At 37.9% G+C, this 26,457-nt stretch overlaps 3 protein-coding genes and 1 non-coding gene across 5 annotated transcripts; all 4 read right to left on the reverse strand.

The window, feature by feature from the left end:
* Positions 1-4,166: 4,166 nt before the first annotated feature.
* On the reverse strand, positions 4,167-12,463 carry RPS9 (ribosomal protein S9). Its single transcript, XM_077377099.1, has 2 exons — positions 12,070-12,463; positions 4,167-4,693 (listed from the first exon to the last, which is right to left on the reverse strand). Exons 1-2 carry the CDS (start codon positions 12,409-12,411, stop codon positions 4,406-4,408), a joined length of 630 nt encoding a protein of 209 aa, XP_077233214.1. The 5' UTR covers positions 12,412-12,463; the 3' UTR covers positions 4,167-4,405.
* A 1,070-nt stretch (positions 12,464-13,533) lies between these two features.
* On the reverse strand, positions 13,534-16,477 carry LOC143875525 (F-box/FBD/LRR-repeat protein At1g13570-like). Its single transcript, XM_077377098.1, has 4 exons — positions 16,317-16,477; positions 14,425-15,307; positions 14,184-14,339; positions 13,534-14,089 (listed from the first exon to the last, which is right to left on the reverse strand). Exons 2-4 carry the CDS (start codon positions 15,238-15,240, stop codon positions 13,802-13,804), a joined length of 1,260 nt encoding a protein of 419 aa, XP_077233213.1. The 5' UTR covers positions 15,241-15,307; positions 16,317-16,477; the 3' UTR covers positions 13,534-13,801.
* A 1,531-nt stretch (positions 16,478-18,008) lies between these two features.
* TRNAE-UUC (transfer RNA glutamic acid (anticodon UUC)) lies at positions 18,009-18,082 on the reverse strand. The gene has a single exon. It is a non-coding gene; the product is annotated as a tRNA-Glu (tRNA).
* A 1,417-nt stretch (positions 18,083-19,499) lies between these two features.
* Positions 19,500-26,457, reverse strand: TIC62 (NAD(P)-binding Rossmann-fold superfamily protein). Of its 2 annotated transcripts, none has more exons than XM_077377101.1 (14): positions 26,172-26,457; positions 24,843-24,972; positions 24,625-24,697; positions 24,494-24,545; positions 24,155-24,331; positions 23,766-23,847; positions 23,571-23,643; positions 23,127-23,237; positions 20,988-21,140; positions 20,611-20,735; positions 20,319-20,519; positions 20,029-20,175; positions 19,856-19,933; positions 19,500-19,706 (listed from the first exon to the last, which is right to left on the reverse strand). In XM_077377101.1, exons 1-13 carry the CDS (start codon positions 26,344-26,346, stop codon positions 19,879-19,881), a joined length of 1,554 nt encoding a protein of 517 aa, XP_077233216.1. In that variant the 5' UTR covers positions 26,347-26,457; the 3' UTR covers positions 19,500-19,706; positions 19,856-19,878. The 2 variants fall into 2 exon arrangements, with proteins under 2 accessions (XP_077233216.1, XP_077233215.1); XM_077377100.1 differs by having other exon boundaries at positions 24,155-24,336; positions 24,490-24,545; positions 26,172-26,456.

Genomic DNA, 26,457 nt, shown 5'->3' on the forward strand with positions numbered 1-26,457 from the left:
ACAAACCCCATAACTCTAAAGCACATAGCCACAACATAATACCTAGATAATAACTAACATAATATACAAGATTAACTTGCACATATCATTCCACCCCCTTTACAAACAACCTTGCCCTCAAGGTTGAATTGTTGAGAAAATACTTATAATCCACCGGGGTCCCAAATCATAATGACCGCCATCATTTGAATTACTCCTTCAAAATCCATTGCGAACGAAGTTGGAAAGAAATGCAATTTGTTGTGGAGGCACATCGAAACGACAGATTGATCAAAAAACTTGGCATGGTGTTCAACTAACATATATTCATCCCCATCAATTCTCGCATTTTTCTCCATTTGAAAATCAACATTTTCAAGATTCTGTTTCTCTTCGTCGTTGCACATTTCCTCTTTCACCATGCTGATTTTTTTCAAACCTTCCACAAATCTTCGTTATCCTTCAATCATTTTCAAAACCAATGCTTTAATTTCCTGTTGATCTTCACGTATGGATTCTCAAAACTCCGACGACGCAGCCATGGCGGTGGCGGTGCATCATAACAACGCTTGTGAAAATTGCAAAAAAGTTTACTATGTATAGGTAGGCCATTTTTTGGAAACTGTGAAAAATTATTCCAGGAATATTCGGTGGCCTAATTGTGAGTTTGTGACATTGAAGGACAGGAGGGGACTTGAGAGTTGAGAGGGAAGGAATGCATGAGAAATACCCAAAAATGTTGAAATAAAATAAGCTGTCTCAAATCAGTTTTTTTTTTTTGCCTCTTTTAGGGGCTTTTATGCTCCCCTAATTCTCACCCTCTCACTCAAGTCTCTCCTTCTCCATAAGCTTAAGCTGTCGGAGAATGCGTTATTTAATCTATTATATTTTAACACTCCATCACTTGTGGCCCCTCTTTTTTGGGTTGTATTACATGTGGCACATGTGGCCCTTCTTTTTTGGGTTGGCCTTTAAATGTGTTTTATAATATCAAGGAGTTTTTGAAGCCAAGGCAATTGCTGTGAGATACCATGTGAAACATGTGAAACGACCAATTACTCAAAAGCTTATGCTGTTGGAGAAGGGGTTATATATTTACCCTTCAATTTAGAATTAACTAAGGCCACGTTTGGGTGCCTCATGTTTTTGGATTTGGATTTGGTTTTGTATTTGTATTTGTATTTGTATTTGAGTTTTGGATACTACATACATCAGATATCCTCATCACGTGAGAGAGATAGAGGGGGGAGGTCTGGCTGCTGCAGTAGCAAGGTCGAGGCGCAGCTAGGGTGAAGGTAATTGCCACAAGTATTGATTTCCAAATAATGTCTTGGAGAACAGATTTGAATATCAGATTTCCCCCCCCCACTGTTGTAGCTGATTTGAGGATCTGATCTAGTTCCAAATCTCAACTACAAATGTGAGAAATCCAAATCTAAATCTTGTGGGTATCCAAACGTGGCCTAGGGGAATGATAAATTCGCCCATTTTCTTTACATGGGAGAGCCAGCTCCACTGTACGTAGCAATCAGGACCGTTGAATCCTTCTCACGTGAAGTACATCAGCCCCTCTCTCGTCATAGATACACCGGAGCTGGCTGTCCCAAGTTAAAAGAAAGGGGGTGGATATATGACTTCCCTTAACTAACTATATATTTTGATAGAAATACGAGCAAGGAGTTTAATCTGGAATATCAAATAAAAGTACATTGCTTTTTTATCCACTCTCACTGAAGTGCAGCTGAAGGTATATGTAGCATAACACTTTGCCCCTCACGGTAAGCAACAACATTATCATTGATTCCAAAACACAAACCATTTTAAATACAATAAGTGGCGAGAGGAAAAAAGCCAAAAAAAAAAGTGTAGAAAAGGGTACAATAACCAAACATAACCTCAACAAAAAGAAGGTTAGGATAATCTTAAGGAGAAAATTCTTGTGGTGCGGCCTAACCATGGTTTTAAATTTCAACCGAAACCGAAATTTCCCAAAATTTTTGAATTTCAGACAGAAGTTTCGGAAATTTCAAGAAAATGGCATTTAAAAAAATAAAATAAATAAATGTTACAAAATTTCGGTCCCAAATTTCGAAGCTTAATACCAAATTTCGGACCGCAGAAATTTAGAATTTTTGGTGGGGTCCGAAATAGGTACTGAAACCAAAATTTAAAACCTTGGGCCTACCTACAACAACACAAATTAATGATTTCGATCATCCAAATAAGTGGTCCCATCGTGCTTTCTTTTTTCGCACAGGTATTTTTAGGGAAATACATGTACCAATCTCATGCATCAGCTTCCCCCAAATGCCTTATGCAATGGGATTTACTAGGGACCATCACAGAAGGCATTTTGCGGAACGGTTGTTGCACGAGTGCAGCAACATAGGCTTATATTTTTTCTTATTCATTTAATTCACTTGAGGTGGCTGTACTCTCATGCAACAGCCGTTCCGCAAAGGGACCATCACATAAGGCATTTCACGCATGAGTGTAGCTACACAGGCTCATATTTTGTCTTATTCATCTAATTCATGGAAGGTGGCTGCACTGCAACAGCCGTTCCACAAAATGCCTTGCGTGAGGGGACCATCGCACGAGTGATTTTGCGGAACGGTTGTTGTGTGAGAGTGCAACCACATTCTACCACTAGGATCCTGAAGGATGCTGCCTATTCCAGCCCGTCCAGGATTGCCCATCGTGCCGGGAGGCGACCACTTAGGTTGGACTTTTATCTTTAATTTTCTTCCCATTTATGGCTATCTCTCCCACATTGTAACTGGTAAGGGTGTCAATTTTGGCTCGGGCTCGGAAGCTCGCTCGAGCTCGGCTCGAATCCTTAACGAGCCGAGCCCGAGTTAGGCCAGGCTCGGCTCGGCTCGTTAAGAATTTAATATATTTAAATATATATATTATATATTAATATATACATTAAAAGGGTTGTCCATGGAGTGAAAATGGGGGGCAAAATATGTCACTTCATTTTTGGATCCCCATTTGTTACTAGGACCACCCCCTATAGTGTAAAAAAAGTAGTCAAATTACACTAGTAGGGCTGTCCAAGGAAGATGAGGGGTGTGAACATAATATAACCCGGGCTCGCGAGCCTGACCGAGCCGAGCCCGAGCCTCACCTCACTTGTGAGCTTAACGAGCCGAGCCGAGCCTGGCCAAGCTCGGCTCGGCTCGTTTACACCCCTATAACTGGGCGAACTTTTATCCTTTCTTCCCCGCATAATATGGTCAACCTTTTATATCTACAAGGATTTTCTCCCAACTCTGACTTCTCTTTGAATATCCGGTTGTTTCTTTCCTTCAAAACATGCCAAATTATTGCTTACAAGACGATCCTCCAAATAGCCCATATCACGTTTCGCCAACACAGTCCACTCCAAGAAAGCAAAATGTTTCTAATAGTCGGCAATGGACCATCAAATGATCCAAAGATTCTTGATTCTTCCTTCTTCTTGCAAAAAATGCACCAACTTGGAAGATGAAATTTTCTCCTCTTAGGAATATCGAGATATTTCTCGATTCTTTGGTTTAGTGCATTGTCCTTTGCTCTTTTTATTATTTAAATTCTTGTCATTTACTTCCAAGTTATTTACATTTTCAAGGCGGTGCCAATACCACCAGTATCAGTCTTGGTCTGCAAATAAGATTATTTTATGATGATCTTATTTGTACAGGAGATATTAAGATCACTTTGGAAGCCATTAACTAAGATATAAAACCATCATCAAGCTAAAAGGTTCTCTATTGATTTGCCGGGGGCTTCTCAAAGCCTGTGTTATCATCACCATAGATTCAGAGGACTACGGTTGATATGGACCACCCTTTTAGTAGGAACCATCTTGGATAAGCCCAGCCTGAGAATCAACATGATTAGACAAGCCCATCAGGACCATCAATGGAATTTTCTCACTTTTTGCCCATTTTTTGCTCTGATCACCATGGGGTCCGTCCACCAAGTTGATGGTAGATAAGGTTTGTTGGATAGGAAATGCCTACTGATTATTAAAGGTCTGTGTATAACAGGTGTTCAGCAATTGTTCTGTTCATACAAAACATGGCTGAGGCTCAAACAGGAACAAATTATATGGAAAGAGGAAGATAGACTAATTGAGCATTTGAAGTCTAAACTGACGACACGAAGAGTTTAAACACCACATCAGATAGCAAAATTCATAGATGAAGATCTGAGAGGCAATAGTTGATATAACCATGTTGAAGTATTAAGTTTTTGTTGTAGGTCAGTTGGGTGTCTTGCACTACTCCATTTGACTCGCCAAAAAAAGGAAGGGAAAAACAATTCTAAACATTGCAACTAAAGAATAATCACAAGCTACATACATCTGATACAAGTTGTTGAGAAGCTCAGCAAACTAGACATGAAAACATAAATGAATAGAGTGTCCAGCGGTACCTTAACGCTTCGAATACTGTGGGGCTTTCCGGGCTTTCTTGAGGCCAACTTTCTTTCTTTCGACCACTCTAGAATCTCTGGTTAGAAGACCTTCCTTTCGCAGAGGTGGCCGATGGTTCTCACTCACCTTGAGCAAAGCACGTGCAACGCCAAGAGTGATGGCCTGAGCCTGGCCAGAGAGACCGCCCCCATGGGCCTTAACAAACACATCATAACTACTTTCATATCCCAAGGTTAACAAAGGGACTTTGATGTATTGTAGCCATAATGGATTCCCTTGAAGATATTCCTGCACATACCAGAAACCCAACTTTAAAATAGATAATGCAAAATCACTCAAATCACACAGCAAGCAGATGAAATATTGATTTAGACATTAGGAAGCGAGTGTTACTAATATGAGCGGTTCTACCAGAAATATGCAATTAAAAAGCAGTAGAATACATTTCGTTTAAATCGAGATAGACCAAAGAAAGATGGAAAACTATCTATAAATCTAAAAGACGCATTGAGCTTGTCCTCAAATGATCCTTTTAATCGAGTTTGTCTCATTCAAAGCAATGGCAGGGTTTGCTATCTTGTGAGCAAGTCTATCATATAAATTGCTTCGATAAATAAGACTGGCCAAAAAATAAACAAAAGTTAAAACTATGCCCTTAATGCAAAGAAATCAAATTATAATGATGAAGGGTAGTTGGCAACATAAACTGCTTAGATAAATAAGACTGGCCAAAATTAAACAAAAGTTACAACCTAGCGCATAGGCTCTGTTCACTTCTTTTCCCCGGAAAGGAAAGGACTTCGATTTCCTTTCCTTTCCAAGTGACATGGTAGAAGGAAAAGGAATCCAGGGAAACTGTCAAGGAAAAGACTTCGTTTTCCTTGGAAAGCCTCTTTCCGACATATTTAGGCTCTGTTCACTTCTTTTCCCCGGAAAAGAAAGGAAAGGATTTCATTTTCCTTTCCTTTCTAGGTGACATGGCACAAGGGAAAGGAATGAAGAGGAAAAGGCTTCGTTTTCCCTGGAAAGCCTCTTTCCGATATATTTAATCGGAAAGCAAATCTCAAGTATCAGGGAAAAAGTCAATTTCCGCGTCATTTTTAGCCTTTATTTAAGAAATTCCACATCTGATAATAGTTTTCCCTGTAAAAGAAGTGAACACAGAAATTCTGTATTGTCAGGGTAAAAAAAGGCTGTTTTCCAGGGAAAACAGCACCAGGGAAAAGAAGTGAACAGAGCCTTAAATTGAAAACCAAATCCCAAGTAACAGGGAAAAAGTCAATTCCCACATCATTTTCAGCTGTTAAATAAGAAATTCCACATCTGATAATATTTTTCCCTGGAAAAGAAGTGAACACAGAAATTCTGTCTTGTCAGGGAAAAAAAAGGCTGTTTTCCAGGGAAAACAGCACCAGGGAAAAGAAGTGAACGGAGCCATAGGGAAATGCAAAGAAATCAATTTAAATATTTGTCTCAAATTGGTTGAAGATAATGAAGGGCAGCCTGACGACAGGGAATGGATGGCTCTCACAAGTCTGTGTAATGGAGAGGTTGTGATGTAGGATAGCCAACTAGAACCAAACTATTGGAGGGTTGAGTCAAATGTATGGTAGGGTCAATCTGCAAAAAAAAGGTTTAATGGACTGATGTTATGACGGGGCTGTGGTTGCAGGTTTTGAAGATAAAGGGACTGCTGGGAAGTGTGTAGGGATTATAGGATTAAAACAAGGTGACAGGGACAGGGTATGGGTTAACAGTTTGCAGGTTGCTAGCTGTAACTGCAGTCTGCAGGTTTCAGGTCGTAGGTTGTAATTATAGGTTGCAGATTTTGGCAGAAACAAGCAGAAAGTTGCAGATTTTGCAAGTATAAAGCATAAACAAATAAAAGAAAGAGTTACCTCCAAGGGGAGTCTTCTCCTAGGCTGGTATTCCAAGCTTTGGAGTACGTATATTTCTTTATTCCTCAAAACATAATGAAAAAGGGCCATAGGCCTACATATTTATAAAAAAAAAAGACCAATCCTATAATGACTAAACTCCTAGTCCTAGTGTGACTCAACTTCTAAGAACTATAACTCCTATTCCTATTTAGACTAAATAACAAATAAACAATAAATAAAACTCCTAATTGAAGCTTACTATTTCTAGCAACCCGTATTTACTATTTTTAGTAAAAACGAAACTTACTATTTTTAGTAAATCTGAGTTTACTATATTTAGTTAGTACGAACTTACCATATTTAGTAAGTTTGATAACAACACCCCTACTTCAAGAAAACATTCCTTCATATTCATCATCCTCGTGCCAAACAATGGCCTTTCTAGAATTCGATCCTCCAGCATTTTTTGATCTCCTTTGGTAAGTTTTTAACGCCTTTTGATTCCTATCAGGTTGGTAAGCTGCATGACGGACGCAAGGAAAGGAAATAAAATACTACCATTATCAATTTTCTCATGGGAATTGAATCATTCCCAATGTGTTCTGTATGCTCATGGAACACAAAGTTTGATGCAATCTGGACAGTCCCCTACTAGCACCATAATAACATGGGGGTAAAGGACAGAATCCAATATCGAATAGAAGAATGCAAAGCCATTCAAGTAGATGAAATGGTTCTCTTCCCAGATTCAGCACAACTAAATAACTTGAGGTAGCCAAGATCCTGCAAGCGGAACTGATTGTACAAGAATTGCTTTAAGTGATAGGCAAAAAACTCATCATGTTGGATATTATAGTATCACCAATCTAAACAAGGAATGCATAATAAATACAAGTAGAAGGGAGCATTGTTTTGAAAATCTTACGATTTACGATTCGATTTACGATTCTTAGGCAAAACGATTTGAATCCCATGATGAATCTTAATTTGTATGAATCTTACAATTCGATTGTAAATTGTACGATTCATACGATTTATGTGATTTATCCAAATTAAGTTTTGTATAAAAGAAAATGTCTTTCTTTCAAAAGATCTCATTTCCTTTCTACATTACAAGAAGCCTTTGAAATCCCTCTCATTAGAAGGAAGAAGACAGAAGAGGATTAGGACATCAAACAAATTGAACCAATCGAGCACAGAGCATTTGTTGAGGGCATTACTCACATCGAGGTGGGAGTCGACGTGGGAGACTACCATAATAAGGACAACATCGATTCCCGTCCTTTATGATTGATATTTCTCATTTGATGTTTGAGACTTTGAGAATTGATATGATCATGTGTCTTTTTTTAAAGATTATTAACCAAGATTCATGGTTTTGGATGAGAATTAGATGATTAGTATGTGTCAAGTTTGTCAGCAAACAATTTGTATTACGATATTGAATGCTTATCATGGTAGTTTCTGTTTGAATTAATGAATTTGGATGAAAAATGAATAATTGGCTATTTTTATTCTCTAATTTATTTATAATTTTTTATTATACATATTTTTTTATATTTTTGAATGAATCTTACGGTTTACGATACGATTTACAATCCGATACGATTCGACCCCAATTACGATTTACAATTCGATTCCGATTTTCTAAACATTGGAAAGGAGGAGTCTATTATACTTATTGAATGTTTAAGAATCTACCCACACCCAACTTGTACCAAAGGAGAAGAAGGAAGAAAGAGAAGAGAAGGAAGAAAGAATAGAGAGGAGAAAGTGTGGCGGTTGAAAATACAACCCATGACTTGATTGCTTTGTATGCACTTCTCACTTAATAGTAACTACCAAGATGACACTAGATCCATATTGATGTGCCCAATCTTACTAATGCATCCCGAACAAATACATCACGTAATGCAAATGAGCATTAAAACATCTTAATTCTTAACGGTCACCCTCAAACTAGAGCATAGATATCATCCAGATTCCAGACTCAGGTTGGATCAAATACTATCAAATTGACTTCAAGCAAGCCTTTGTAAATATGAACACAAGATGCTGTTCCGACATCACACAAGAAATAGATATTAGCTTTCCTGTGACAATTTAATGAACAAAGTGACAATCTACTTCGATGTTCTTATCGATTGTAAAACACATTTCATGAACAATGTGAAAATCCATTCAATGCGGCACACAACAATACAGATCTTTTGTATAAGTGTTCAACAACAACTCTTTTGCCCTCTAAACTTGGGTTCCTTCTATAGATAATCGAGTGGACATGTGGGCACTGCAGGTCTTTTGCCGTTTTGCCCCCTGAGCTTGAATTCTATACCAATATTTTGGCCAGTTCCAATCAGCTCATGTGGGCACTACACTCTTTTGCCGTTTTCCCCCTGAGCTTGAATTCTCTACCAATATTTTGGCCAGTTCAAATCAGCTTACCTGTCAACTGATCATGTCGGACGTAATCAGAAGGAAAAAACAATAGATTAAAATCTCCGCCCATGACCTTTAGTACGGGCGGACGGAAATTTGCTCCAGCTCAGCTCAAAGGCCCAAGATTGCGCAGGAGTATCAGCCCCCTCCACTGAGTTTCCAAAAGTTCAACTTTGATGGATCTATTTTGAGCAACCTTTTCCCTCGAGGATTGGAAGTGTTCTTAGAGATGAGAACGGAGTAGTTACTTGGGCGTTTTCGGGTCCAGTAGGGATTGCAGACACAGGTGAAGTAGAAGTGCGAGCAGTGCATTAAGGATTTAAGCTTATGACCAATGTAGATTTGGAAAAAATTATTGTACAATGGGACTCGTTGAATGTCATTAGGTGGCTTAGCGGGTCTCGCCCTTTTCCTAGGTGATTTGCCATTTTTTTATGAGATTCTAGATTTGGTGGGGGAAGCATCTACGTCTTTCTTTCACGTTAGACGGTTGGCTAATGGTGCCGTTGATAGGTTAGTTAGGGATGGTGTGGCGAGGGGGATTTTGGAGGTCTTTGATTTTTCCTCCTTGATGGTTTCCCTTCTGTCTTTTGTTCTGGTGCCTATTTCTTTTGCCTTTTCTCTCTTTGTACTTGACCACCTCGGTGTCCTTTGATTTTAATGAAATCTTCTACAACTAAAAAGAATGTCTAACTCCTACTAACCTTAGAAGCAAGTGCTGGGTTTTTCTTTAATTTAAGAATAAAAGTTCATAAATTCAAATTTTTTTTTTTTTTTTTTTTAAAATGGTAGAATGATATCATTAGATAAGGGAGTGGGCCGAGGAGGACCACTCCCGAAAGTACACGAGAAACAATAAAAATAAAGATACAAAAAACTCTCAAGGAGGGAGGAAGTCAAACCACTCCAATGTCATACGACTAACCCCACCCCTAGCTAAAGAATCCGCCTCCCCATTGGCAGATCTCCGCACATGATTGAAAACAATAGCAGAGCCCCAGATTAGATCATCTATTTCATCAAAGATAGACGAAAATCTCCAAGGAGGCAACACCGCCCCCTTCAACCATCGAATTACATTGAGTGAATCACCCTCCACAATAATGTGATCCATGCTCTCTCTATCAAGTCTTTTAATACCATGATATACCGCCTTTACCTCAGCCTCCGAGGCATCACATACCCCAAGAGGGCCAGAATAAGCCCACACAACTTTGCTGCAATCATCACGACATAACCCACCTACCCCGGCTGGGCCCGGGTTCCCAAAACTCGACCCATCGAAGTTAATTTTGAACATCCCAATAGGAGGAGCCTCCCACTGCTGAGCAATCTGAGACCTAGCCTCCTTACTAAAGCAAACTTCTCTCCACCCCTCCCATAAGTCAAAGGCTGAAATGAATCGGAATGCCGAAAGACATCTTGCCCACGATATAGAAAGGGCAATAATTTTCATATATAGCCAGTACGGAGATTTAGCAACCCCCTCAAAAACTCTAGAATTTCTCTCTTTCCAAATCACCCACCATGTTGCAAGCAAACAGATTTTCCACAACAATTTTCTTTTCTTTCTCCACGGCACAAACTCCCACTGATACATCAAATCCGGAATAGATATGCCAAATCTCAGAAGTATATAGCTCCATATCTGACGAGAAAATGAACAATGCATGAAGTGATGACCCAGAGATTCACCATCATCCAAGCATACGGGGCAATGGTCCACAAGCAACATACCTCGCTTCTTAAGGAAGTTAATCGTTTGAATCTGATCGCGACAAATAGCCCATCCGAAGATACAAACTCTAGACGGACAATGAAATTTCCATACCTTGGCTGAGATAGAGGATACATCGCAAGGCATCAAGAATAAATAAAAAGATTTGACAGTGAAGAAACCAGAAGATACCGCAGTCCATACTCTTTTATCCAAACCGGTCCTCTTAATATAGCACCCATCTAGAAGCTTAAGAAATTGGGATACTGACTCTAACTCCCTATCAAAGAAATTCCTCATAAAGATCGGAGACCAAACTAAACTACCCCCATCGCGGATAAAACAATCACAAACAAAAGCCTCTTTATCGGAAGCTACACTATATAGATCTGGGAACACAACCATAAGAGGATCATCCCCACACCATACATCACTCCAAAATTTAATCCTATCCCCCGAATAAACTCTGAACCTAACACACTTGTTAAAAGCATGTGACATTTTCAAAATGTCACGCCACACGGTCAATCCTTTCTTCTTGAAGCGATTATCAGAAAACCACCTTCCCGACAAGCATCCATATTTGCTCCTAATGACCCTAACCCATAATTGAGATTGTTCCTCTCCAAACCTCCATAGCCAGTTTCTCAATAGTGCATGATTAAATTCTTTAACTCTCCTAATACCCAAACCACCTTTCTTAATAGGGAGGCACACCTTTTTCCAGTTTACCAAGGGAATACCCTTATACTCAACCTTACCTCCCCATAAAAACCTACGTTGAATTTGTTCAATCTGCAATACTACACTAACCGGGCATTTGAACAATGAGAAGAAATATATGGGGATATTAGCCAACACCGCCTTGACCAACACAAGTCTTCCCCCTCTAGAAACAAGATTCATTTTCCACGTCTCTAACCTCCTATCAATTCGTTCAACAACAGGTTCCCACAAAGCTTTATTAGGTCTATCAACCCCCAGAGGAATACCCAAATAGGTAGAAGGCAAATGATCTAACTGACACCCCAAAATTCTAGCTAGATCAACAGCCTCTTCCTGCAGGATGTTTAAAGAATACAACCTAGACTTGTGAAAAATGGATCAAATTTATTATTTTATTGTATGCAAAAAAGACACAGATTTTAAATTGAAGAGACGTGTTCCTATTCAATTCCTATAAATATACATATCTATATGAGTATTCTTCAAAGTTTTTCTCTCCCCAATTCTCTCTCTCTCTCTCTCTCTCTCTCTCTCTGGTCAAGGCAAACATATGCGCGCCTTTTGCACAGTTGATTTGTCAAATGTGGGGCGATATTAAAGGACAGAGGATGTATATCCGTGTGCCTCGACCGATAACTCATTCTTTCTCTGTAGAGTCCGATTCTTTCATTATTTTTGGTTCGATTGCACGTGGATTATTACCTTATTTCGGTTGTTTACTATTACAATCTGAAATCCTTATGCAATTTCACTAACAGCAAGAACTTCTGAAGGGATTTGTGTTTTCTTAGAATTATACTCCAAACACTTAATTCTCATAGACAATCATGAGTATGAAATCAATTATGTATAGGAAAAAAACAAAGGTCCAACATCTAAAAGAAACAGAGAGAAAATCCTACCTTGGCATCACGATAATTGATGATGAACTTTCCTGTTCCTTCCTGAAGAACAACACGGGCTATGGCGCATTTTCTCCGCCCCGTCCCAATAATCTTCTGCGCAGCAAATCCTCCTGGAAGCCTCGATTTCACATACTTCTCAATGTTCGTCGTTTCCAAATCGACGGGGGAAGCAACACCTGCGGCGGAAGCAGCGACAACGAGAGGGGTTTTTAGGGTTAGGGTTTTGGGGGGAGAGTTTTTTACTGCAAGGGTTAGATTCTGAGGCTTTGAAGAGATGTGGGAAGAAAATGAGAGAGCAGAGAAGGAAGCTGAGAGAGAGGATAGTGACATAGAAGCCATTCCTCTCTGTTATTCTCACTGTCTGAAAATTGGGTTTTGAAGATTGAAAGCATGTGGGAGGGTTTTGAAAGGATAATGTGTCGAAATGACTGGAATGCCCTTGTTTTGTAGTTGATTGACGAAAGCACCCTATGCTTTCAAATGCTGGTGTAAGCCCGTTTTGTCCAGTATTTTACACATTAGGATGATCCAAACAGTCCATTTGATGGGTAAATTGGTTTTTGACTCAAAATTCATTTCCATAATATGATCCCAACCCTCAGGTCTATTGAGGTTTCCATAATGTGCAGTTCCTCTGTAGATCGGAGGGCTAGGATCACCATAGATGAGAAGAAATTAGAAGTGGAGGAGAAAGAAAGCAAAAAGAGAGAAAATAAAATAAAATAGTCAGAGGCAACAATGAACATTGGCATTCATATGGCCTTCATGTTGAGAATAATTATGAGTGCAATGTATCAGAGATGTTGCTTGATGCATTTGGTCATCTGAAGAAACTCTTGGCTACTCTGCATATTTAGAAGCTCTTGTTGCGAGAGATTGAAATCATGATGAGTTTATTTCAAGCATATATTCTGAAACTGTTTCTCCACATGACAATAAAACTTATTTTCTGACTTCGCTGAGTTTTCACAGGGGAATGCGATGAAAGAAGATGCAATTTTACACGAAGAACACTTCCGGGAAGAACAATTTATTCTAGATTGTGTGTCACATGTTACTACATTTAGCAGAAACTCTTATCACATGATGTTCACATCGATCTTAGTACTCATTTTGACAAACTTTATGAAATTTGTAATATTCTCCCTTAATCACACCCATCTTTATAATTTTGAGGTGATGGGCCACAATTTTTATATTTGTTACTAGATTTCTAGCAGAAACTAGCGGAAACTAGTATTAATCAAAAGATCATTCCTGCCAATGTAGCACAAACGGATTCCCTATTGCAAGAATTTCTGCTAAATGTAGACAATTGCTTTGTTATTTTTAGACCTTCAATTTAAAGGTCACGAATCAAAGGGCTAGGATTGTCATGAGGATCTCATCACCTATATGGCTTGGTTGAATGCTATTAACATTGCCCTTGAACAAGAAAAAAAGAAAGATTTCAAGCAACAGTGCAAAGGAGAGAAGGATCTCCATTAAATATGTATCATGACAAACCTTACTGTACATTAGTACCAAATCAACTTTGTCCAACGTCAAGGAAACACAAACCCATATTAAGACCTATTAAGGCCTCTCAAATACACGCAAAACAATAGTACAAGAAGTCGAGAATTAACACACAGTTTAAGGGACACCATGTGCAAGCACACTTATTATCGTGCATGTTCTCTTCTCGAAGAACCCAAATAGGGACGTGCAATGGCTAATCAAATAACTCTCAGTCCAAGCATACGATTTCGGCTTGTGCTGAAGCTCTTCGGAATCGCATCAACTCTCTAAAAGTCCTTGCTTCTTCAGAGGTCATCTTGGGGTCGATTTTAACACCCATTGTTACAAGCGCTGGAGCATTAGCAAGTACAAACCTAATGAACTCCAATTCAGATTTTATACCCAAGATTCCAGTCATCCTCACTACTTGGAGCTGATTTAATGAGCAATCTGAAGGCTTTTGCTCCTTCCAAAAGTTCCCAACAGATATAGTGGCTTCTTCTTTGGTCGAATAGGCCTACAGGATTTCATGTAACAAATAAATTCATCTGAACTTGCTCATCTAGACTGTAACAGTTTAAAGACTAAAAGAGAGTTGTTCTCTCACTTACCTGAATCTTTAGTGTCTGTAAACTAGAGGAGCTCCTAAGAAGGCAAAGAACTGTCAAGGTTTCGTTAAGATCTTCGAAGTTGGCATCTAAGTGAAGATTTTTCAGATTATGGTATGTAGTTGGAAGCCTCTCTGGGACCCTGCCAGCAGCCAGAAACTAGCAACATTGCAAAATGAGAACATAAGCAGACTATTTGCAAATGGGTGGGATAATTTTTGTGAAAAGGATAAAATTATGTTACCTCTTGAAAATAACCAGCCACATCAATCCTCTCAACACTCTCTAGACAACCCAGAACCTTGACGAGATTGCAGCTTCTGCCTTGCTCGAGATACTTTTTGTCTTTGTTACTCCGAGGCATATGGACTCGTAGAATAGTTAGAAGTGGCATATTTTCGAAACAAACATCTTCCAATACACCAGAAAGGTTCAAATAACGAAGATTTGGAGCTTGAATTTTAAGACAAGTTGGGCCGTCAAGTTCGAGTAGTGTCAGTCTCTCGAGAAGAGGACACGAGGCAATCAGACGTTGAATTATTTCTTCACAACAGACAACATTTTCAAGATGGAGGCTTCTAAGACTACCAAGTCTCTTGAATGTCATAGGTTTGAGTACGCAATGACGTAACTCCAAATGACTCAGTTCTTGACAAGAGAAGAGACAGGTAGGCACCTTATAGCGATTCTTAGGCCAAAATTCTAGGACTAATTTCTTGATACCAGTTCTTGATAGATACAGTATCCATTGATCAATATTAGAACAGCTCTGGACGTACTTCGAGAGTTTGAACTTGTGAATTGCGCCATTGTGAAGTAAAAGGACACGATCGACAAGTTTCACACGGTAATTGTGAATGTGCTCTTCTTCTATGTAAGACTGGATGCAGTCTTTGTCAAATACAAGTTGAGGAATGGAAGCCCAGCTATACCTCCACTTGCTTGACAATACACTTGTACTCACGGCATCCGTGATCGACAAACGCATGAGGATAGCATCTTTAACATCCGTTGGTAGATTGCTGATAATGTCCAAGTTAGTAACAGACCCTGTCTCCATTTTGTGGTGAGAATCCACTTCTTAGATTTCTTTACTTCAGAAAATCGAGCCTAACCAGAGATATCAGCTGCACAAAACAGGAGACCAAAGCATCTAAATATGGGAAATGATTGGCTGCATGAAACCATTACTGAAATTTTCCTAGTGCTGAATCTAAAATCCATACAATCGTATTAAAAAGTGATGAAATATGGGGCCTGAGCTGCTCTGATATTTCATACACAGTATATTGCCGTTCTCAGTCGTTAAAATGATATGCAAATTGCTTCTTTTTTTTTCAAAATTTTAAGGCTTGTTTGTTCAAACACCCACATCAGAATTCAGATTATTTGAGTGCAATTTTCGGGTTTTTATTTTGAAACAGGCTTTTAAAAAAAACCCAAATTGCACTTGAATTGCAATTGGGGGTGCATATGAACACACTTTCCCTATGATTAGAAAGGCCAATTGGGACTTTAATTTAGCTATAGAGTTTTCAAGTGAGTGATTGACTATATGAACAAAGATTAAACTTACATGGCTCTACAGAAGGGCTACAAATGTATACTTCAGTATGTACGATTATTGGTATCCCACACAAGGGATTTGCATATTCCTCTTTTGTTTACTTCAAGCATTGAACAAGTAAAGATGTAGGTTCTACAGAGTTCTATGAGCAATAACAGTAAGGATTTATTACAGAAAATATTCCACGGTCAAGGTGACCCTGAGACCTGGTAGATCAGAGTACAAATTACAAGATAGAATAAATCAGCAAGAGGCCAACAATTGAAACATAACTAAAACCAAGGCACCACATCAAAGTCACTAAAAGATGTGGATAAGTGGCTCAAAGAAGGGTTGATTTTCCACTTAGTCTGTGAACCGAGTGACCACTGTTAGCTAATTTCACACCCACTTAGTAAATCATGTTAGACCATCTACCCAAGAGAATCAGAACATAAATCAATTCTACAAAAAAAAATCAAAAAAAATCAAAAAAAATCAAAAAAAAAAACACAACCCAATCAATAATATCTAGAAAGATGAGTGAAAAAATACAGCATTCATCCTTCAAAATAATGTGTTCAGATTACCTTCTAGAGACCCAGTTTTCTTCTTCTCCCTCTTTTCCTTCTCAAATTGAGAACAGCAAAAGAAGAGAATTGCTCTCTTAAATTAAGGAGAGTTTTCTTAAGGCAGTGTAGAAAAATAATGAGAGCTTCTGTTTTTTTTCTACGACTTTGTGAATGATATGTACGATGGACTTCTGATTTAGCCTTTCTTTTCTGAATCTGTCTGGCCCACAGTGCACCTAACTTCACGGTCATTGGCTCAATAAATCCAATCATTTACCTTTGTTTTGATTGATAAAGCAATGCGATAAAGACATCTTATTGGAATCTTTTATGATTTGCCAAATTTTCTTTTAATCAAAAGATCTAAGGAAATGAAATTCCAACCCCTTTAACGTTTTCTGTGAGAATGGTCCACTGCGTGAGGATAAATTCACCCCCTCTAACGTTTTTCCTTGCCTTTAAAACTTAACGAATAACGTTAAAGGGGGGGATTTTATCGTCAGAGGAGGGGAAAATATCATTCCCCAAGATCTAATGGGCACTCCTTGTTTTTACAATCATAGTTTATTTAGGAACTGTAGAAAAGTCTAGAGAAGTCTATAGAAGTCTTTTGAAACAAGTCCTTGCTATTGAAACAAGGAGTGCAGATATCATTTCTCCCTTGGACCTTATAATGACTTTTTTTTAAGTAAAAAAGAGTGCCATTATTGCAAAAGAAGAGTGGGGAGGGGATCAGTTTCCCTTTTTCATTATTTTCTTTCATATAATAAGGTCAATCTCTAATATTGCATAATCCAGTCATATGGTGGGCCCGAATATGTATGAATGCCATTCTCCTCCCCGGGCCAACCCAATTTAGGTATTCATGAGTCATGGGCATGGTCTTAAATTTCAACCGAAATCGAAATTTGGTGAAATTTTGAATTTCGGCTGAAATTTCGAGAAAATACAAGTGTTTTTTTTTTTTTTTTTAAAGAAATGTTACAAAATTTCAGAATTTCGAAATGACTTAAATAAGCTTTTTTAATTATTACCAAATTTCAACCCGAAATTTCAGGGGTCCGAAACCGAAATTTTAAACCATGGTCATGAGACTCATGAGTCATGACAACTTTTTTACACTAGAGGAAGAGGCGGGTGGCCCGGGGAAGAAAAGCAGGACGAATATGTTATTTGTCGTGGTCTAAGCGAAAAAGATATGGGTCCCACTATACTTTTGTACGTTGAAAATTGCTAATCTTTTCTGAGATTGACCGAGGGCTTATTCTACAAGACGCGTGTCACATGTTCAGTTTGGGGGGGCCCACCAAAGAATGGTCCCCAAGCAAATGCATTGGATAGGAGGCACTTAGATTGATCGAGATTGTTGATTTGTGGGCCACACGGAGTCTTGTTGATCTAACGGCTTGAATCACTTCATCAGTGCAAATTTTGGGCTTTGACCCCCTTCTGATGGTGGCCCACATGACAAACCACTCATCATCCTACACATGGAAATAATAGATAGTACACCATAATCTTTTGATTGGCTCAATTTCACAACTCTCCAAATGCCACATAAAGAAGGGGAAGTGATATATATTCGTCCTATTTTTTATCCCTCAGCCAGCCTCCCCTAGTGTATTACTATTTGATGAGTACGGGGTGGCCAAAGGAAGAAAAAGGGGCGAATGAATATATCCAAAATGTCTCCCCCCAAAAAACATATAATTCCATTGCCGGGATTTGAACCCGGGTCGCCTGGGTGAAAGCCAGGTATCCTGACCGGGCTGGACTACAATGGATTTTTGATATTGTGGCCGGACATTTATTTAAATATTAATATAAATTTTGATTTAGAACAGGTCAATCAATAGCAGAGACATCTGAAAACTTTATTTGGGCCCACCCTCATGATTTCACCATCCTTATGGCTCTGATAGAATTAGGAAATGAGATGTTTGAATGATTGAAACATGGTGATAAGTTTGGATATGTTTCTCATATTAAAGCTTAAGTCTTGTCAATAGGTCATTAGCCCATACAAAGGCCCTACTCATTTTGGATTTTGCGTTGAATAGGAAGACCACGATTTTTTGGAGGTGAACCCTCGTCCACCACTTTTTAATCGTCAAAGGCTGGAACAAGTTAGGCTGGGCCCTTCAAACCTAGTCTGAGGCGCCTCCACTTTGGACCATAACACAGAATGCCGGTCTGCGGGTCACGTTAGGATCATTAGCCTTTTACTAAGGCCCTCCAATTTGACTCGGGTCGATTGGTGTTATTTAATCATTTATACTTCAACACTACTCCCCCTGTGTGGCCCACCTATTTTTTTGGGTTGGCCATACACATGGCACATGTGGTCCCTCTTTTAAGGTGCCATGGATTTTTAATATCAAGGGAGTTGTTGGGTTTGAACCGAGGACCAACCTTAGTGGCAATAGCTCTGATACCATGTGAAACAACCAATTGCTTTTGGTTGTTTCACACAAATGACGTGTTTCCCGTATTTTTTTTATAACTATTTTGCATTGTGCATGCGTATGATGCAGGCCAAAGAGCATACCACAAGCAAACGAGTCGAATCACCACCAATATGGTGTGTCAAGTGCCAAAAAAAGGAATTCTTCTATGCTAGTTTAGATGTGTTCTGCATTGCCCAGTAGTTGCCTTTACTAGTTCTGGAAAACCATGAAAAATGAATCTGGTTGCTACACTTCTTTTCAGTTTAATCTACTAAGGTCAATGATCTGAAGACATTTCATCCTGAAGCGTAAATGTAGATACAATAGACTGAAGATAAACACTATGATCAAAATGCCTAATGATCCACATCGAAGGAATTGAATGAGGGTTGCTGCTCGTTTATTTATTTTTATTTTTGACTACTGGGGTTTTTCCATTGAAGTGATTTTGGTCTGTTCTTTTTTCAGCACTGCTAGAGGATTCAAAATGCCTAGATATAGAAAAGGATAATGGCATAACAGTTTGATCTCCTTTTCTACTGATAGGTAACCAACAGAGCTTCTATTCACTTATTTAAGGGGAGTCTGAGGTTAAGACTTTGCCAATGTCAATATTGCTTGAATCATTGAGGACTTCTGAAGATGCCATGGAGGGATCCTTGATCAATAGTTCAATACAAACATCAAGTAGAAGTGCCATCCTCTTTTGAGGAGGTTTTTAGGAGGGCCATTTGTGTATTTTACTCCGCCCAAATCAAATGGAATATGCCATTCTCTATATCATTGCACAAAGACAGGTCCCAATTGGCCAAAACAATTCCAGGAATATTGTCAAAATAAAATACAAGGATGAGATAAAACAATAAAAAATAATAACAATTCTGAAGTTTGAATCACTTGCCTCTATAATAATTTGCACAGTAGAATCCGCAACAGATGATGCCGATTTGAACAAGTGACACTGATACAGATTATAACAACACGTGTCATTCTCATCTAGGTGAGTTGGACCTCACACTTAGCAGTTAGGTTGTAAATTTTGCAAAACTCAGTCATGTGTTCGATCCCAGCTGACTCAACATAAACTAATGGGTTTAACGTGCTTCATACCTTAGAAGGATCAATGGGCCCACCTAACTTCTTTTCGGTGATGGTGTCGGCGTGGTTGGAGGCTTCATGTCCTCATACCTGTTTACAGAAATGGAATTTAGAAGTACAAAATTCTCTGTAAAACATGATTCTTATTGGATGCAAGGGAAAATTTTACATGCCTAAGAGCTTACATTGTGTAAGGGGAAAGTGGCCTTGAGTTTTGTGGCTTCAAATGCTGCTTATTCACTGGTTTCTCAGAACTTGTGGTGGATTTTAAATTGACTGATACAGAAGGGACGCTTGGAGTTGGAGAAGAAGGAGGCTTGAAGTCATCATATCTGAAAACATAGATTTTCATCATCCGTATGCATTTCCATAAATTTTCATGATTTAAAAGGATTTGTACCAACCAACATGTCTTCATTTTTGTGTCAACAAACATGCATACCAGAACCGACATTTAAAATTTCGACTTGCTTACGTGACATAAGGAGAAAGAGGGCTTGCTTTCTGCACTTTAGCCTGAACCAATTCCTCCTCAACAATACCGATCTCGGGTTCGGACAAAATAATTTTTTCTACTGGTTGTGCATGCACAACATTTACGTGGCTTTCTTTGGGACCACCAGGAGTAGTGCTTGGGGTTGGAGTAGGAGATGTCGGTGGTTTCAAATCATCATATCTGTAAAAGAAATTATGGATTGTTAGTGTTACAAAACAGACTTACAAAAAATCCTTTATTTATGACACACAATGTAAGTAAATTGGCTTACGCAATATAAGGAGAGAGAGGCCTTGTTTTCTTCACTTCAGATTGAATTGGTTCCAACTCAGCAACAATTCTTGTTGCTTTACTCTGAGAAGGAGTAGGATCAGGCTTGCTATCAGTTTTTACTCCCTGACAAGGAAACAAGGGTTTCATGTGAATTGGGTTTTCATTACACAACTGGTTTGAAAATTTTACATGCTTATACAAGATACCAATGATCTAAAATGAACAACGACAGAGTTAAAAGAATCTGAAATCCTCCAAAGAAATGCATTTTTCTTGATATGTTAGATAATAAACCTTTAAAGCTGGCATCCCATTACATTTAACAGTCAAACCATTAAAACTCCCTTATTTTTCAGGAGAAAAGATTGAAAATACCTTCAATGAAGAGTAATCTCCCTTTTGTGATGGTATCTTAGCAAGAAGGTCACCCATCGGGGTCAGCGGTGCAGTTGTTTCTGCAATTACTTCCACTACTTTACAGTAAGAAAGGTTTCGGTTTTTTGCCATGAATGCCATGAGTTCTGCTACCTGAAACACATCAATAGAATAGTACTTGATATTTGTGATTTCAAAATCATCTGTAAGTGATAATACTCAGTTATTTTAAGATGCGTTGAATCTATTTGACTGACTATGCTTATGCTATCACGTTAGTATTCACAAATAGCTGTACATTCTCATGCTATTTACAGATAAAAATATTAGCAAAAGAAGTGAAAATGGTATCTTTCCAAAATTATGTATGTTGAAAGTGTGGTGGATTATTTATCTTTAAATATCTACAATAATGGGGTGGTTTTAGTATGGAATGAAGGATGGAACTAGTAAAGGAACATTTATTTGAAAAACCCAGCATTTGACTCTAGGTTTGATGTTTGAGACAGAACATACAATTTCTAAAAGCCCTAAAGATTTTCCACATTTCCATAGTTCATTTCTGCTAGAAAATCAATTGTTTAGTTTTTTTTTTTTTTTTTTTAAATAATTCTGAAAGCCCTAAAGATACTCCACATTCCCTTGCTAGAAAATCTGTTGTTTAGTTTAGTTTTGAATGGGAAATCAATTGTTTAGTTCGACGGTAAACGTATAATGTCTTTCTATAAGCATGAGAACATTTAGTTTTAAGATATTTTGATATAAAAGGGGTCATGCTTAAGAGAAAAGTTCCCTTCTCTTGAATGGATCAATTTAATAGGACAGCCAAATTTACTCCATGCAAGAAGGCTAAAAGCACCTCCTAACCCAGTCAAGTTCTTGACTGATAGCTTTCACCGAAAGATTGGCCTCGGATATAAATGGGAATTCACTTAATGGCCCTGAAACTTAGAGCTCTAAAAACAGGAAGACAAGATTTCAATTAGTTCAAGGTTTGTTAGAAGAACTGATGTTAAGAGTTCAGGAAGGTATCAGGAACTTGTACGAAATGATCTTTGAAATTTCTGGCGATTATGCACAATTGGATCAGTTTGACATATGCTTTGATATGGACAGCCGTAATGGTTAAAACAAGAAAAAAAATAAAAAACATCAAAGAACTTTAGAGATATCCTATGATTTAGCCGATACTTTTAATTTACTGCTGACACACATGTCCTGCCTTGTCCGACACATCACCAGTGTCCAAACATGTCGACATTCCTTTGAATACTTTTAAAGGTATTGCTAGAAGTGTTAAGACTTAATATGGGATTGTGGAACCTCTTTTATTATTAAATCTTCTTTTTATCATAAACTCTTTTTTAGCTCTTATTTAACCAATATTTGTTGCTATATCCCCTCCCACAAGCCTAAAACCCTAAAAATATTCTTATTAAAATGCTATACTCATTGTATCGTATTGGTCTCCCTTTCTCGTTGTATATTGGGGACGGAAGAGAACTAGATTAAATTGATGAAAGCGTTATTATTTGAATATCTCATATATTTTTTAGATTATATTTGCTTAATTTTAAGATTTATTAGTTTGTTTAATGAATATCATATTTATATTGTTACAAATTTTGATAGCAATAAGTAACTTTATGTGTATGTACATGTCACCATTTCTTGATTTTTAGATGCTGACATGTCAAACAAGTATCTATAAATCATGATTATATATACTCTGTATTTTGTTCGTGCCCCCGTTTCTAAGTTTTGGAGGCTTGCCTTGTCCGACACTTTGTGTCTGTGTCGACACGCGACACTCGTGTCCGTGTCCATAGATCATAGGAGATATCTGAAGGCTTGAATAATTTTAATCAGTAAAGATAAAATGCCCTAACATTATAAAAGGTGAAGCAATTTAACAAAAGAGGGAATTGGTATAATGGGGGTCAATCCGATTCTGTTGATCCTATAATACACAGTGATTTGGACAATAACATCATGAATATGATATCAAACCAAAATTTACAGCATTTACCTTGGTTCTAAAACGAACCTAATCCAAAATTTTGGCATTTACCTTATATACATGAGAGTGTAAATCCAGACACGTGCAAACAATAAAATAATTCTTGGAAATGTGAACACCTGAAGGTTCGAAACTTGGCCACCAAAATAAGTATCTTCACTTGCAAGGACAATGTTATGGGTCTCCTTATAAGCATCTGTAGGCCGCTCCATCCCTCCTGGCCTCACTATCTGAGCAACAATATAAAATGATTAAACAAAGTTCAATCAGATGCCACATGCAAACTCTTTGTATCTATGAACCTACAAATGTTAAATGCAATATAAATCCTACAAATTACAAAGAAACATGGAATATTTTCTTTACTTTTTACTCTCTTCAATATGTAAGCTGGGATCGAACTCAAGAACCTCAAGTTGAGGTACAATGCATCGTGCATTTAGCAATGGGTTCAATCCCAGAAACATATAATCACATCCTTATATGATAGATCATATTCTAGAACAACATCATTCTACAAAGGTCAAAGTTTTAAGATGTATATAAACTATAAATGCACTCACAGTGTAAGGAATGCCGCTGGATATCAATGCTTCTTCTGCCTTCCTTTTCCAAATCAGGACTCCCCAAAACAAGCTTCGACAAAAGTAAAGTTCAGGAAATTTCAGTATCCAACAAAAATAACCACATTCCGTCATAGTCATGGCAACATTGAGAAACTCAAAACTTTCCACAGGTATTGGTCTTTCAATACTTACTTTAAAATAGCTGCAGGAAATCCGATCTTGTTTGTCCCCAAAGACGTAAGCAAAATGAAGTGATTAACTTTTGCAACACTTGCTGCACATTGGAAGAAGCAACTGAGTACTGTCAAACATAATTAAAGGAATAAAGTAAATAATAATGAAAAGCAAACTTATGGATATGGTTACCAGAAACAATAAAATCATTAGTCCATAATTATTTCTTAGTAAAAATGCACAATAAAATCATTAGTCCATGGAAATGCCAATGAAGTTTTGAGTTTGAGTTTTTTTTGGTAAACTAATGTCACACTTTTTAATAGCAAGCAATATTGCACAGAAACTAGTGCAATGAGATATTTCACCCTCATTACAAGTAAACATAGTACAGGGTTTTGAATTACCTGCATCAATGAGATTTTTACTAGCTTGATAGTCAATGCGATATGGTCCCGTGACATCAAAAACCTCCTTCTCACTGGCCCCGATACAGCATATAACTACAGAGGCATTGTCAATTGCTGGTCTAATTTCATCTCGTTTCTCCAAGTCACACTCAACAATTTCAAGCCTCTCTACAGCTGGGCTAAAAACCAAATACAATCTTTTATTGGTTGTACAATGTATATATTCAACTAAAATTTTATGTAGAAGTGTTTCCTTTATCAGTTATTTCGTAGTTTCCTGGGAACTGAATGTTAAATATGGAAACCATGCTTGCAACACTTGCTTCACTTACGCACGTGGAGTTTCGGAAGTACTTGTGATATCATCGAGCCTCATTTCTTTAACACTCTGGGAAATAATAAATTTTAGTAAGTCATAACTAATGATGAAAAAGAAAAATTAATACCTAATGGATTTAGATCTATACCTGAACCAAAGCCTCTGCCTTTTGTGGACTCCGAACACCAGCTCTTACTCGGAACCCAAGTTTCAGTAGCTCCCTGAGAAATTTTAGATCTAATCTATTGGTCTTCAATCAGTGGAAGAAAAATGTTTTGTTTTGATGATAGGAAAATGATATTGAAGGCAAAACATAATGTTAGAAAATCATATCATATTTGAGGAGAAAAAGTGGCAGCATGCAACCTTACAGTTCGTGAGCCTACTTTACCGGTAGCACCTGCAACAAATGCAAGATCGCTATCTTTTGATTGCATTTCCTGCATAACAGCCTTTGGTATCCCTTGTTTGGATGCATTTGCACCTTGTAAAGACCCTGTGAAATAAAATAGATGGCAGGAGGAACAACAGGTTAATGATAATATCTTACCATGCCGCCTACTAAACACAACAATTCTAACAGAACAAAAAAATGGACATCCACTGGACATGAACAAACAGGTTAACTAGATTAACAGCCAATCATTCAAGTGTTGACTACAAAGAAGACTTATGTTATCAAAGCAAGGGAGCTCCGTTATAATTTCCCCCCTGTATACAGTCAAGAAATCTTTTCAAAAGTTAAAAGAAATTCCCAAGGGTAAGAACTTCTTACATGATTGACACATAAGCATCTAAATTGCTAGTAACCTGTAGTAAAGATACCATCGTCAAGTACAAACAAACCATGAACATATGAACATAAAACAAAAACTTGTTGATCTTACTTGGTAATGCTTCGGTGCTGTGAACGTAAGCACCTTCAAATACAGTTAATTGTTTGATCAATAACAAATAGAAGACATTGTGCATCGTCACATTGTCTTGTGTTAAGCCATTGGCAGTTGGGTTGGCCTTGACATGCCCAATGCATGTCTATAAGGCCAAGATGATTACATTCCATCTACAGTTGTAGTTTTGCAACAGTTTTAATATCAATTCCAGGCCTTTGAGGCCTGAACTCTTCTGAATATATGAACGGGCGACTCTGTTAAATGTCAATCTAAAGCTTCATCTTGTTTGAGACTTCTAGTCCTTGTAAAAAAAAAAAACATCTATTCTACTACATTGCTCCTTCTTGACTTCCTTTGTTTGCTTGTGACTATAAACAAAAGCACGGCGTGAACATTTCAGAAGGTGCTATATACTATATAAATATTTTCACAGAAATTACACTGAACTTCAAATCTCTCTCTATATCAGTTTTTGTAGTGTTCCACAAAATTCTCTTCATTGACATGTAATGGGTTTCTAGTTCTCCCAACTTAATGTGCAAAAAATTCAATTCCACCGGGAAGCAAATTAAATCAATAACTAATCATGAATGTTCTGCATTTCAAAAGAAGCACATTTTCATAAAATACTCGAAGATCAGAATTTTCCAATCCCACATTACAAATTTTTAAACAACACCCATGAATTCCCAGAGAAGATATCTCGAACAAAAGCCAAAGAACAAGAAACAGCTTATGAATGAGAAATAAAGACATGAACAACCAAATGAAGCAATACCCAATTCAAAACACAGTGTCATACCTGAAGGCTGAGCTCTGGAATCCACAAATTTGAGATTACTGGCATGAAAGGACCTCTTGCACTTGGGAATTGGGAGAATCTGACCAGAAAAGAAGCAGTGTTTCTCCGCAAAAACCCTTTCAGAGGAGAAGGGTAGAGCATGTAAAGGAGAAGAATGCAGTGATAAGAACTCCATTCTTAGTCTTAGCTATTCTCTGCTCATCTCCAAAACAAAACGAATTGCAAATCCATTTTCTTGCAAATAATTGCACAGATAAAAATCATCAACCATTTATTTTTCAGCCAG

Source organism: Tasmannia lanceolata, unplaced genomic scaffold (assembly GCF_043159265.1).
Source record: "Tasmannia lanceolata isolate RefF3 unplaced genomic scaffold, GAP_Taslan_0.1 ptg000004l, whole genome shotgun sequence".
Taxonomy (NCBI): Eukaryota; Viridiplantae; Streptophyta; class Magnoliopsida; order Canellales; family Winteraceae; genus Tasmannia; species Tasmannia lanceolata.